Source organism: Leucoraja erinacea, chromosome 23 (assembly GCF_028641065.1).
Source record: "Leucoraja erinacea ecotype New England chromosome 23, Leri_hhj_1, whole genome shotgun sequence".
NCBI classification, from domain to species: domain Eukaryota; kingdom Metazoa; phylum Chordata; class Chondrichthyes; order Rajiformes; family Rajidae; genus Leucoraja; species Leucoraja erinaceus.
In genome coordinates this window covers 18639123-18653269 of record NC_073399.1, presented here as the reverse complement: position 1 = coordinate 18653269, position 14147 = coordinate 18639123, and the positions used below count along the sequence as shown (strand labels likewise).

Here is a 14147-nt window from a genome sequence, read left to right as displayed (position 1 = left end):
CAAGGTGATATTGGAGTGCCAATTGTAAGTCAAGCTTAGTCAACTTCTTGAAAAATCTCCCAAGGACAAATGATGTTGGCCATGCGAAGTACAGGAGAGACAGTCTGTAAACACCAGTTAACTGGATACATATTGCTTTTACCCCTGCAACTGGGCTGAAGCGCTCAGATAGTGGAGGGCTACTTATAACAGTATAAGACCAGAGCACCTGAAGCAAACCCATGCAGCCGTGTCAGGGGAGGGGGGGGGACATGCAAATTCCACATGAACAGCTGCCAAATTGAACCCCAGTTGCTAGAACTGTGAATCTGCTGCTCGATCAGGTACATCACTGAGCTTCCTGATCATCTAACCATCGTAACAGATCAGCAGAGGCTCTGGGATGAACTGGAACTGCCATTACCAATGGCCATCAAAGTAAAATGCTACTGTTGTGAAGCGCTCATTGCCCAACAGAGTGGGCTTCTCATCATACTGACCTGTTGGGTTTGTAAATGGGAGGAGGTGACACTGGCCGAGACTGGTACTTTTGAATGATTTCTCGAATGTTGTGACTGGGTTGTGGTGTCCTTCTGCTCTGGACAGATATCTCTGGCTTCTTGTCCTCTTCTTCAATATGCTGCTCATTCTTCTTTCTTTCCTTTTCATGCTGCGGGTCTTTGGTCAGGTTCACTAGAGGAGGGGGTGGAGGTGGAGGAAATGGCGAACCTACAAGGACAAAAAGAAGACAGCATGCGAGTTTAGTTTAGTTTAGAGATATAGTGTGGAAACAGGCCCTTCGGCCCGCCAGTCTGCGCTGACCAATGATCACCCGTACACTAGTTCTATCCTACACACTAGGGACAATTTACAGAAGCCAATTAACCAACAAACCTGCACGTCTTTAGAATGTAGGAGTAAACCGGAGCACCCGGAGAAAACCCACGCGGTCACAGGGAGAACGTACAGTCAGGATTGTACCTGGGTCTCTGGCGCTGTAAAGCAGCAACTCTACCACTGTGCCATGGTGCCGCCCACTTCATGATGAGGCTGAGCTGTAGTTCATCACATTAACCTCAGATAATCAGCAGTCTTCTGTTCTGATGTTTTGACGGAAGGTGGAGCACCTCAGAAGGTGAGACACTGAACCAGTGACCCGATTGAGCTGTCAGGTGGTTGAGTGGATCAAAGGGTGAGAGAGAAGTTGGTCCATAATGTCAGTGGATGACCGTCGCTCACAGATTGGGAGGTGATTCATTTGATCAGGGGATGGATGGGAAGCAGGAAGTGCAGGTAGGTTGGTGACTGATTATGGGTGGGTAAGGGTCAATGAAACAGGCACTTTGCAGAATCAGTAACTTTGCACATCAGAACTTGAATCCAAGTTGATTTCAAACAATGGCCCATAACTGATTGACCATACAATGCAATGTTATCCTGAAAGAGAGTGATCTTGGAATTTCCCACCGCACACTGCTCCCACCCCACCAGAGCGGATTCTGAATGAGAGAATGGAAATACAATCTTTATCTGAAGTCTGAGCAGTGACACTTTAAGCAATGAGGAATCATTGAGGTTCCCCACATTCTGATACCTTCCAGTTCCTCCACTTTGGAACTACTGGGTTCTTCCACTTCCTGCTTCTCCTCTGTTTTCTCCGGTTTGGGAAGCAAAATCTTTGATGGACAATTCCACTTCAGACTCTCCTCTTTCCCTGGAGAGCAGCAGAGTGAAGAAGATTAGAAAACATATTCTCAAACAAATAAAACACCTTGTCTGAAAGCACCACCAAGATAAGTGATACAACCCTGTGACCTCCATAAATCAGCATGTTTGGATAGAATACAGGAACCAAATGACATCTCATGTGATAAGTTCAGAAAGTTGTGGAGAGGCAACAGAAAAATGATTAGGACCGATGCTTGACTAATATTTTCATCAGTGGAGGTGACCTGTGTTCGGTCCGTTTATTCAACAACATTCATGTTGCATCAGTGACATCCATGGTTGAAGAAGGTGAGCAGGATAAACCTTGCTTTCTTCTTGTGCGTTTGCTTAAACAAATTAGAGCGCAAGATATAGCAGAGAAAGAAGATATTTAGCTCAACAAACCCAAATCCAGCCAGTTGTTGTAACACAGGTCCTACCATAACCCATTTTATTCTCCCCAAATTCCTGTCAATTTTTCCACTTTTTCCCCTTTCTATTGCTTTCTTTTTCTTGTTCTGCTTACTTCTTTCTTATAACATAAAACTAGAGGTTGTACATGGAATGGATTACGGTATTACATAGTTGGCACCTAAAATTAGGTGCCACTGTACTGTTTTGTGCTGTATTAACTTCTAATAAAATAAACAAAAAAAAAAAATTAAAAAAAAATAAAAAAAATTCCTGTCAATTCCCCCCAAATGACATCACTCAACAAAAATTGTGGCTATTTAACCTATCAACTTGCAACTTTTTGGCAGATAGGAGGAAACCGGAGCACCCATGGAAAATGACGTGTTCACAGGGAGAACGTGCAAACTCTGTGCAGAGAGCACCCTAGATCAGAGCTAAATCTAGATCTTTGGTACCGTAAGGCAGTGGCTTTATGCTCTGTACCACTGAGCTGTCCCATGAATTGTTCAACACAAGAAGTCGATAGGCGGCGCGACTCTCGTCAGCAGCGGCCTCTGCAGCCGGTCTGCGTTTTTATTATTTTTTGTCTATGTTTTTATGTAGTTTTTTGTTATTTTTGTGGGGTGTGTGTGTGTGGGGGGGTGGGGTGGGGGTGGGAGGGAGGGGGGTAACTTTTAATCACTCCCTGCACGGGAGACCCGACCTTCTCTTGTCGGGTCTCCGTTGTCGTTGGGGCTGCAACGAGGAGCGGCCTCCAACAGGAGAAGACCGGGGACTCTGGTGCCGACGACTCACCTCACCGTCGCGGAGCTGGCCGAGTCCAGAGTGGGTGGAGCGGTGGTGGAGCGCTGCTGCGGCCCGACCTCCGGAGATTCGGAGGCTGCAACTGTGGGTCTGGCGGACGGCGGCACCGGGAGCCCGCAGGTCACTGGAGGGAGACCGCTTTTCAGAACTCCCGCTACGGCGACTTCTCCCGCCCGAGTTGCGGGGTCGAAGAGCTCCTGGAGCGGGGCCTTACAGCACTGCCCCGAGCGGCTTGGAATGGCCGCGGGACTCTGCGAGCGCACGCCGGGGGCTCTAACATCAAGACCCGGTGTGCGACCTTGCATCACCCGGCGTGGCTTTAATGGCCGCGGGGACAATCGCCATCGCCAGCCGGGGGCTTTGACTTTGACTCTGACATCGGGGGGGGGGGGGGGGGGGGGGGGGGGGGGGGGGAGTGCAGTGGAGAGGGGTGTTTTTTTGGCCTTCCATCACAGCAATGCGATGGATGGTAAATTATGTTGTGTGTCTATTTGTTTGTAATGTATGGCTGCAGAAACGTCATTTAGTTTGGACTTCAAGGGGTCCAAATGACAAATAAATTGAATTGAATTGAATTGAATTCTAGTGACTGAATTGAGATTGATCCAGGTCTCAACGGAAACAATTCTGTCACCAGAACTTCTTATGTGGAATAATTGGTGGGCAACTCCAGCCACTGTAGGCACATACTCAGGAGAGAAAAGAAAATTTGACACACACGCACAATGCATACATCGTTGGGATGTGTACAGGTTAGTTGCATGAACTTCATTTTCTAATATGTTGGATGCAGCTGGTGCCACTGAAGTCCTCTGGCAGTTAGCCATGGTGAGTGACTTTTACATTTTAAAAGAATGTAGAAAAATGGTAGCAATTATTTTTTGGTAAGATCAAGCCCACTGATTTAATGTTCATTGTGGATATAAAGTTGACTTTAATGTCTAAAGTGGATATAAAGTTGACTTGACAAATAAAGTTGACTTGACTATACTACTCAAATCTATTGAGGTTAGGGATTCAGAGCCCTTAGGTGAATGAGCTGGTCAGAGCGGGCATCAGCGTGATTAAAAAGGACAAAACTGAATCTTTGCGGAGTTTGGTAATGTGGTGGATATGCATGTGCTTATGTACACGGACTTCCAGAAAAGCATCTATTACACTCCACATTGTGTGAAAAGAAAGGGAGAAGTGATATAGAAGGCAACCTTTTAGCCAGGGGGAATTTCAATTGATTAATTAACCTATAATCCTGCAAGAGTTTGGAATATAAGAGGAAATTGAAGCACCTGGGGGAAACACAAGCGATCACATATGTTTGGAGATGAAGATTGAACTTGTGTCTCTGGAGCTGTGAGGCAGTAGCTGTATCAGCAACGCCGCTGTGGTGCAGCATTAGCTTCTCACTATATTCATCATTTAGAAAAGCATGGTAACAAAAAAGGGCAAGGCTCAGAACACACACTACTCCTCTTTATGATAGACATAAAATGCTGGGGGAACTCAGCGGGACATGCAGCATCTCTGGAGAGAAATAATGGGTGACGTTTCAGGTTAGATCCTTCTTCCATCACTTGTCTCCAGAGATGCTGCCTGTCCCGCTGAGTTACTCCAGCATTTTGTGTCTCTCGCCAGTTTAAACCAGCATCTGCAGTTCCTTCCTGCACATTACACCTTTCTAATAATGTTTAGTTTCATTCTAATGCTTTTCATTATGTCCCCTAAACAGTATACACTTCCATCTGAGGTTCAGAGAACAGCATTACTTAATTCACCACATGAAGTCATGCTGTGAGGTTTTCAGCATAGTGCTATTTCATTAAGATATTGCAGGTTTTGTAGCTGTTGTCGTTTAGCCTCCATTAGCAGTCCTTAAAAGAATGCACCAGAGTACACAATCTCTTTAAAATTACAAAGCTGCAAGAGCTCCTAATACTTACAACACAAAAAAATTAAAGATGAAATAATTTTTGGCCTCTTGATCTGAAAGAGACAGGAATGCCAAGGGACCAAAGTTACATCACATTTTGTTCAGTTCATACCTGGGATATCGCATTTGGCTTGTTGCACCATACTTCAAGACCAGATTTGAGTATAGGAGCAGGGAGGTTCTACTGCAGTTGTACATGGTCTTCGTGAGACCACACCTGGAGTATTGCGTACAGTTTTGGTTTCCTAATCTGAGGAAAGACATTCTTGCCATAGAGGGAGTACAGAGAAGGTTCACCAGACTGATTCCTGGGATGTCAGGACTTTCATATGAAGAAAGACTGGATAGACTCGGTTTGTACTCGCTAGAATTTAGAAGATTGAGGGGGATCTTATAGAAACTTACAAAATTCTTAAGGGGTTGGACAGGCTAGATGCCGGAAGATTGTTCCCGATGTTGGGGAAGTCCAGAACAAGGGGTCACAGTTTAAGGATAAGGGGGAAATCTTTTAGGACCGAGATGAGGAAAACTTTTTTCACACAGAGAGTGGTGAATCTCTGGAATTCTCTGCCGCAGAAGGTAGTTGAGGCCAGTTCATTGGCTATATTTAAGAGGGAGTTAGATGTGGCCCTTGTGGCTAAAGGGATCAGGGGGTATGGAGAGAAGGCAGGAACAGGATACTGAGTTGGATGATCAGCCATGATCATATTGAATGGCGGTGCAGGCTCGAAGGGCCGAATGGCCTACTCCTGCACCTATTTTCTATGTTTCTATGTTTCAATGCAAATGCACCCAAGTAAGTCTGTGCTAGTAGTGATAAATTATGGGGAGCATTCATTGTAGTGGTTTGACAACAGAAGATATAAATTGCATCTAATTAAGGCATTTAAAATACTGAAAGGATTTGATTTGATGGAATTTATTTAATTTAGTGGGAGAATACAGAAGTGGCCTGGTCTTTAAATGACAGCTTTGCATCATTTTCAAGAGGCACTTCTCCACAGGCAGGTCCTGAAACCGTGACCACTCTCCAACAAAACAGTTGGGTCAATTGAAAGTTTCAAAATGTGGATTGATTTTTATTGGATGAGGGTATAAACTGTTATTGAATCAAGGCGATAAATAGAATTGAGATTACAAATGATAGCATTATAGAATAATGCATCATGGAAAAGGCCCAAATCGTCCATGCCGACCAAGATGGCCACCTAAGATGGTCCCATTTGTCTGTGTTTGGTCCATATCTCTCTAATCCTTTCCTAACCATGTACCTGAACAAATTGTTTTCACCATTGTAATTGTACCCACCTCTATAGCTTCCTCTGGCAACACATTCCTGATATCCAAAGCACTTTGGGTGAAAAACTTCCCCCTCAAGTCCCTTTTAAATTTGCTTCCTTTCACCTTAACCCTATGCCCTCTAATTTTAGACTCCCTTGCCCTGGGAAAAAGACCATTCAATCTATCTATGTCTGCCATGATTTTATACACATCTAGAAAGTTATGCTCCAGGGAAAATTGTTGCAGACGGTCCAGTTTCTCTTTATAACTTAAGCCCCCCAGTCCCGGTAACATCCTCATGAATCTTTTCTGCACCCTTTAGCTATGAGTTAATTACACAGCAGAACAAGATGAAGGACTGAATGGCCTCCTCACATTCCTGGCATTCTGATACTCACCTATTTTCTGGAAGAAAGCTCGTTTCTGCTGAAAATTTTTTAATTGTTCCGAATCCATCTCCTCAAAATCTTCTTTAGTCGTGAGAACAACCTTGAGAGAGCGAGAGAGAGAGAGAGAGAGATAAAACATGACATACCATAGTAACCTTCCACCTGGTAATTTGATGCCTGACAGATGAAACATAGTATCATGGGCACGTACAGCCATGCATATTTTGAACGAACTATGGAGTTTTGAACTTTTTGAACTTAAAGAAAGGTAACTTTGAGGGTATGAGACGTGAATTGGCCAAGATTGACTGGCAATTAATTCTAAAAGGGTTGACGGTGGATATGCAATGGAAGGCATTTAAAGACTGCATGGATGAACTACAAAAATTGTTCATTCCAGTTTGGCAAAAGAATAAATCAGGGAAGGTAGTACATCCATGGATAACAAGGGAAATCAGGGATAGTATCAAAGCAAAGGATGATGCGTACAAACTAGCCAGAAAGAGCAGCATACCGGAGGACTGGGAGAAATTCAGAGACCAGCAGAGGAGGACGAAGGGCTTAATTAGAAAAGGAAAAATGGATTATGAAAGAAAACTGGCAGTGAACATAAAAACTGACTGCAAAAGTTTTCATAGATATGTGAAAAGAAAGAGATTAGTTAAAACAAATGTAGGTCCCTTGCAGTCAGAAACAGGTGAGTTGATCATGGGGAACCAGGATATGGCGGACCAATTGAATAACTACTTTGGTTCCGTCTTCACTAAGGAAGACATAAATGATCTGCCGGAAATAGCAGGGGCCCGCGGGTCAAAGGAGTTGGAGGAATTGAGTGAAATCCAGGTTAGTCGGGAAGTGGTGTTGGGTAAATTGAATGGATTAAAGGCTGATAAATCCCCAGGGCCAGATAGGCTGCATCCCAGAGTACTTAAGGAAGTAGCTCCAGAAATAGTGGATGCATTAGTAATAATCTTTCAAAACTCTTTAGATTCTGGAGTAGTTCCAGAGGATTGGCGGGTAGCAAACGTAACCCCACTTTTTAAGAAGGGAGAGAGAGAGAAAACGGGGAATTACAGACCAGTTAGCCTAACATCGGTAGTGGGGAAACTGCTAGAGTCAGTTATTAAAGATGGGATAGCAGCACATTTAGAAAGTGGTGAAATCATTGGACAAAGTCAGCATGGATTTACGAAAGGTAAATCATGTCTGACGAATCTTATAGAATTTTTCGAGGATGTAACTAGTAGCGTGGATAGGGAGAGAACCAGTGGATGTGGTGTATCTGGACTTCCAGAAGGCTTTCGACAAGGTCCCACATAAGAGATTAGTATACAAACTTAAAGCACATGGCATTGGGGGTTCAGTATTGCTGTGGATAGAGAACTGGCTGGCAAACAGGAAGCAAAGAGTAGGAGTAAACGGGTCCTTTTCACAATGGCAGGCAGTGACTAGTGGGGTACCGCAAGGCTCAGTACTGGAACCCCAGCTATTTACAATATATATTAATGATCTGGATGAGGAAATTGAAGGCAATATCTCCAAGTTTGCGGATGACACTAAGCTGGGGGGCAGTGTTAGGTGTGAGGAGGATGCTAGGAGACTGCAAGGTGACTTGGATAGGCTGGGTGAGTGGGCAAATGTTTGGCAGATGCAGTTTAATGTGGATAAATGTGAGGTTATCCATTTTGGTGGCAAAAACGGGAAAGCAGATTATTATCTAAACGGGGGCCGATTGGGAAAGGGGGAGATGCAGCGAGACCTGGGTGTCATGGTACACCAGTCATTGAAGGTAGGCATGCAGGTGCAGCAGGCAGTAAAGAAAGCGAATGGCATGTTGGCTTTCATAGCAAGAGGATTTGAGTATAGGAGCAGGGAGGTTCTACTGCAGTTGTATAGGGTCTTGGTGAGACCACACCTGGAGTATTGCGTGCAGTTTTGGTCTCCAAATCTGAGGAAGGACATTGTTGCCATAGAGGGTGTGCAGAGAAGGTTCACCAGACTGATTCCTGGGATGTCAGGACTGTCTTATGAAGAAAGACTGGATAGACTTGGTTTATACTCTCTAGAGTTTAGGAGATTGAGAGGGGATCTTATAGAAACTTACAAAATTCTTAAGGGGTTGGACAGGCTAGATGCAGGAAGATTGTTCCCGATGTTGGGGAAGTCCAGGACAAGGGGTCACAGCTTAAGGATAAGGGGGAAATCCTTTAAAACCGAGATGAGGAGAACTTTTTTCACACAGAGAGTGGTAAATCTCTGGAACTCTCTGCCACAGAGGGTAGTTGAGGCCAGTTCATTGGCTATATTTAAGAGGGAGTTAGATGTGGCCCTTGTGGCCAAGGGGATCAGAGGGTATGGAGAGAAGGCAGGTACGGGATACTGAGTTGGATGATCAGCCATGATCATATTAAATGGCGGTGCAGGCTCGAAGGGCCGAATGGCCTACTCCTGCACCTAATTTCTATGTTTCTATGTTTCTATGTGAGGAAGAGGTGATTGCTGTGACCCTATTTGCTCCCCTTTGCTTATGAATGAGTCACGGTGGCGCAGCGGTAGATTTGCTGCCTTACAGCAAAATACAGCGCCAGAGACCCAGGTTTGATCCCGACTACGGCTGCTGTCTGTACGGAATTTGTACGTTCTCCCCGTGATCTGCCTGGGTTTTCTCCGAGATCTTCGGTTTCCTCCCACACTCCAAAGACGTACAGGATTGTAGGTTAATTGGCTTGATAAAATGTAAAAATTGTCCAGTATAAAGTTGTCCAAATTGTCCAGTGCTGAGTGAGGCTTTACCTAGAGCTTTTCAGCGAACAACATCCAGATCCAGATCCAGATCCAGATCCAGAATGGCTTCAATGACCACATCATCTATATTAGTGATGTGACCAGCACCTGACTGAATGGCAGGGTGATGGGTGCACAAGGCCAATCAGCCTCTCTGGATCACATTTCTGACACTCTAAATGAATTCTATCCTGATATTTCAATCAACAAAAAACCCTTGAAGGACTCAGCGCTAAGTTCAACAATTTCAGATAATTAGCAAATCTGGAATTTTCTGTGTTTAAAAAGGAACTGCAGATGCTGGAAAATTGAAGGTACACAAAATAGCTGGAGAAACTCAGCGGGTGCAGCAGCATCTATGGAGCGAAGGAAATAGGCAACGTTTCGGCCCAAAATGTCATCTCCAACCTGAAGGTACACAAAAATGCTGGAGAAACTCAGCGGGTGCAGCAGCATCTATGGAAATAGGTAACGTTTCGGGCCGAAACCCTTTGGGTTTCGGCCCGAAATGTTGCCTATTTCCTTCGCTCCATAGTTGCTGCTGCACCCGCTGAGTTTCTCCAGCTTTTTTGTGTACCTGGAATTTTCTGTGTTTGTTTCCAGACTTCTGGCATTCAATGATTTTGCTTTTGAAGCTCAGGTGCAGTGCCCAGCTTAGAACATAGAAGAGTACAGCACAGAAACAGCTCCTTCAGCCCATAATGGCTGTGCCAAACATGATGTCAAGTTAAACTAATCTCCTCTGCCAGCATGTGATCCATATCCCTCCATGTGTCCATCCAGAAGCCTCTTAAATGCCACTGCCGTATCTGCCTCCACCACCCATCCAGGGACCCAACACTCTCTTTGCAATGCACATCTCCATTAAACGTTGCTCCTCCCACAAAGCTATTCTCTTTAGTCTTTGACATTTCCACCCTGGAATAGAAGGTTTTGACTGTCCACCTTATCTATGCCTCATAAATACATTTTTTCTATCAGTTTTCCCGTCTAACTCCGATGCTTCAAATAAAACACTCCAGGTTTGTCCAAGCTCTCCACATAGCTAATACTCCCTAATCCAGCCAGCATTCTGGTAAATCTCTTCTGCACCCTATCCAAACTCTCCACATCCTTCCTGTAATGGGGGGGGGACCAGAACTGCACGCAATACCCCATGTGCAACCTGAGGTAAAGGAGGAAAGGTCATAAGGTCACAAGGAATAGGAGTAGAATTTGGCCATTCAGCCCATCAAGTCTACTCCGCCATTCAATCATGGCTGATCTATCTCTCCCTCCTAGCCCCATTCTCCTGCCTTCTCGCCATAACCTCTGACACCTGTACTAATCAAGAAAGAAACATTATGGGGAAAATGTGATGCTAATAATAAATACCGTGTCTCTTGTGGGCTTTTCTGCTGCTTCAGGAGGATTTGTATTGAGAATTGGCCTATTTTTCTCGCTGGGCTTTTCTGGTTGTTCGGATGAATCAGGTGGAATGGATTTAGTTTTTGTCTTTGGGGTGGTTGCAGTTTTTGTTATTTTAGGCACATGCTGTCGTTCCTGTTGTGGCTCCTCTGGTTGCTCCCTCTGTATTTTCCGCTGTTGTTGCTGACTGATGGTCAGGGCCTGAGAAGTCATCTGCTGTGCCTGGGGAAAGAAATGTGATGTGTAGTACTCAATATTCAGAGTTAACAGGTAAATTCCCCCAATGTAGAAAATGAGATAATTAAAACGTATATTTAATATGTTGTATAATATTAATATACAGTAAATTAGATTAAAAAAAAGCTTGGTACAGAGCAGCATCTGAGTTGTGGATGTTGCCCAGTCCTTCACACAGACTGCCCTTCCCACCACTGACTCTATGCACACTTCCCACTTGCACCCTGCTTCTCCCCTCTTGCATTGGGCAGAAGGTACAAAAGCTTGAAATCATGTACCATTCACTCAAGTACCGCTTCTTTTCTGTTGCTATCAGACTAATAATAGGACCTCTCAAATGCTAAGGACGTGTTATTGATCTTCCATTCTACCTTATTGCAGCTCCTGCATTTTTTGTCTGCACTTTCCCTGTATCCCTAACAAAATATTCAACACTTATGTCTATCTTCAATTTAAACCAGCATCTGCAGTTATTTCCTACCCACTTTGTTTCCTTTCTCTTTTTGCACCACATGTTGTACTTGTACATAGTTCATTGTACTCATGTACTGTATAGTATGATTTGTCTGGATAGCTCACTAAACAAAGTTTCTCACTATATCTTGGTATACCTTACAATAACAAACCAATTAACTGTAGGGGGCGCTGTCCTGTGCACGGCTGCCCAGCCAGCAGCTGTCTGTCTTTTCATCTTTTTATTTTTTATTTTAGTTAGTTAAGTGTTTTGTTTGGAGGTCTAGACTTTTTTATGTGGGGGGTGGGGGGGAAACTACCTTTCAGGGTCCCTACCTGGTCGGAGAGGCGGTTTTTCTCCGGGCTGCAGCTTCGACCCGTCCTCGCGGCCTACCAGCGGGCCTGGAGCGGCGTTTCCTGTCGGGGACCGCCCAGAGCCTCGGCTTCGGCGGCGGCACAGCGCTGGAGCGCTATCGCGGAGCGGGCGATGCCTTGCCCAGGTCGCCGCGCTGGAGCTCCGGTGAGCTGAAGATCGCTGAGGAAAACATCGCGGAGCTGCGGGACTGTGGAGCGATCAGCTGCGGGTGGCGGCGCTGAACTTTACACCGGGAGCCTGGGATCTCTAGATGAGATCGCCAGTTGTGGAGCTCCAACCAGCGCGGCCTTGTTGGCTTTGGAAGCCGCGGCCTCCAGTACGGAAACGGCCATTCCAGGGTTCCCAAGCCGCTGAGAGGACTCTCTCGACGCCGGAGCAACATCACCCGGCGATAACGGCCTGGAACATTGGGCCTCCGTAGAGGCAACTGTGGAGGCCTCAATGGGCCCGACTATGGGTGAACTGGGGTTGGGGACTGGACTTTGTGCCTTCCCTCATAATGGGAACCATTGTGGGGGGATGTTCTTTATGTTTAAAATTCTTATTAATGTTATGTCTGTATTCCTTCTTTATGTGCTGCAAAATGGCAAGAAGCATTTCACTTCACTACACCTAGGTGTATGTGAATGTGACCAATAAAATACCTTTGATACCTTTGAATTGGACAATGGCTATTCTCAGGATAATGTGAATTCCCTGGAAAAGCTCTAAATGTAGCATTGGCCACCGCATAATGTCATTGTATCTGATGCAGAAACAGCACAAAACTCACAAGTGTACGACACTAGGAAGTACTTGGTGGAATCTCTTAGCTCTCATTATTATCTCTTCACTCAAGATAGTCCATTTTCAATTACATAGTGCTGAAAATAGCAATTTCTGGACCAGGGTATCAGCCCTCAGGAAGTACTCTGCTATTTATTGCTTAATGAGGAGAAATTGCTTTCCCGAATGGAATGTGATTTGTTGCAAATCTCTACACTAAAGAGATCTAGCTTCTCAGTGTCTTTGGGCCTGAGTGAGATGATGCGTTGGATGTAAGGACAGGTTAGGAAATTGGAAATGATGTGATGGTTCATCTCAATGAATGGCATTGCAGGATTTCAGCTCTGCCTTTAACACCGTCATCCCAGCCAGCTTGATCACCAAACTCAGTGGACTTGGCATCTCCACCTCCCTCTGCAACTGGACACTGGACTTCCTCACTAACAGACCACAGTCTGTTAGGGTCAATAACCTCACCTCCTCCACTATAACACTGAACACCGGAGTGCCACAGGGCTGTGTGCTCAGCCCTCTCCTCTACTCCCTCTTCACCCACGACTGCATCCCAAAGTACGGATCCAACGCCATTATTAAGTTTGCTGACGGTACCACAGTAGTAGGACAGATCAGCGACAACGATGAGTCAGCCTACAGGGATGAGATCCAGCACCTGACCACCTGGTGTGCCAACAATAACCTCGTCCTCAACTCCAAAAAGACTAAGGAGATTATTGTTGACTTCAGACAGACCAGAGGAGGCAGTCATACCGCCATCCATATAAACGGGACTGAGGTGGAGCGCGTCTCCAGCTATAAATTCCTCGGAGTACATATCTCGGAGGACTTGTCCTGGTCCCTCAACACCTCCAAGCTGATCAAAAAGGCACAGCAGCGCCTTTACTTCCTGAGGAGGCTCAAGAAAGCCCACCTGTCCCCCCGGATCCTGACCAGCTTTTACCGCTGTACCATAGAGAGTATCCTGACCACCTGCTTCACGGTATGGTACAGCAGCTGCACTGCTGCGGACAGGAAGGCACTACAACGGGTGGTGAAAACCGCGCAGCACATCATCGGTGCCCTGCTCCCTGCCATGGATGCCCTCCACCGAAAACGGTGTCTGAGACGGGCTGGGAAGATCATCAAAGACCCCTCACACCCCAACCATGGACTGTTTGCCCTCCTCCCATCAGGGAGGCGGTACAGGAGCCTCAGGTCACGTACTAGTAGGATGAGGAAAAGCTTCTACAACAACACAATCACACTGCTGAACTCGCAGTCCCGACGATAGATTTCTCTGGTCCCTCCGTCCCCTTTGTTTAATCATTCTGTATTTCCTGATTATTCTGTATCTTCCCTCTTTCTATTTTTTTGTTTTTTCTTTATGTACAACTACTACGGACTGACGCAAAACTGCATTTTGTTGTACTGATACTTGTATTTGTGCGATGACATTAAAGTTGAATTGAATTGAATTGAATTGATGAGGTCATAAGTGGTAGGAGCAGAAATAGGCCAATCGGCCCATCAAGTCTACTCCGCCATCCAATCATGGCTGACCTATCTCTCCCTCCTAACATTTTCCCCATTACCCTTGACACTCTGCCTTCTCCCCATAACCCTTGAC

General features: G+C 45.4%; 1 protein-coding gene across 1 annotated transcript in view; it reads right to left on the bottom strand.

Annotated features, from left to right (window-relative positions):
* Positions 1-14147, bottom strand: part of LOC129708327 (unconventional myosin-XVB-like) — a 50542-nt gene that overhangs the window by 586 nt on the left and 35809 nt on the right. The window contains exons 16-18 of the mRNA XM_055654001.1: positions 10660-10914; positions 6511-6601; positions 480-1693 (exon numbers count right to left, since the gene is read on the bottom strand). Coding sequence (XP_055509976.1) covers positions 1506-1693; positions 6511-6601; positions 10660-10914 — 534 coding nt within the window. The 3' untranslated portion in view covers positions 480-1505. The remainder of the gene's footprint in view (positions 1-479; positions 1694-6510; positions 6602-10659; positions 10915-14147) is intronic.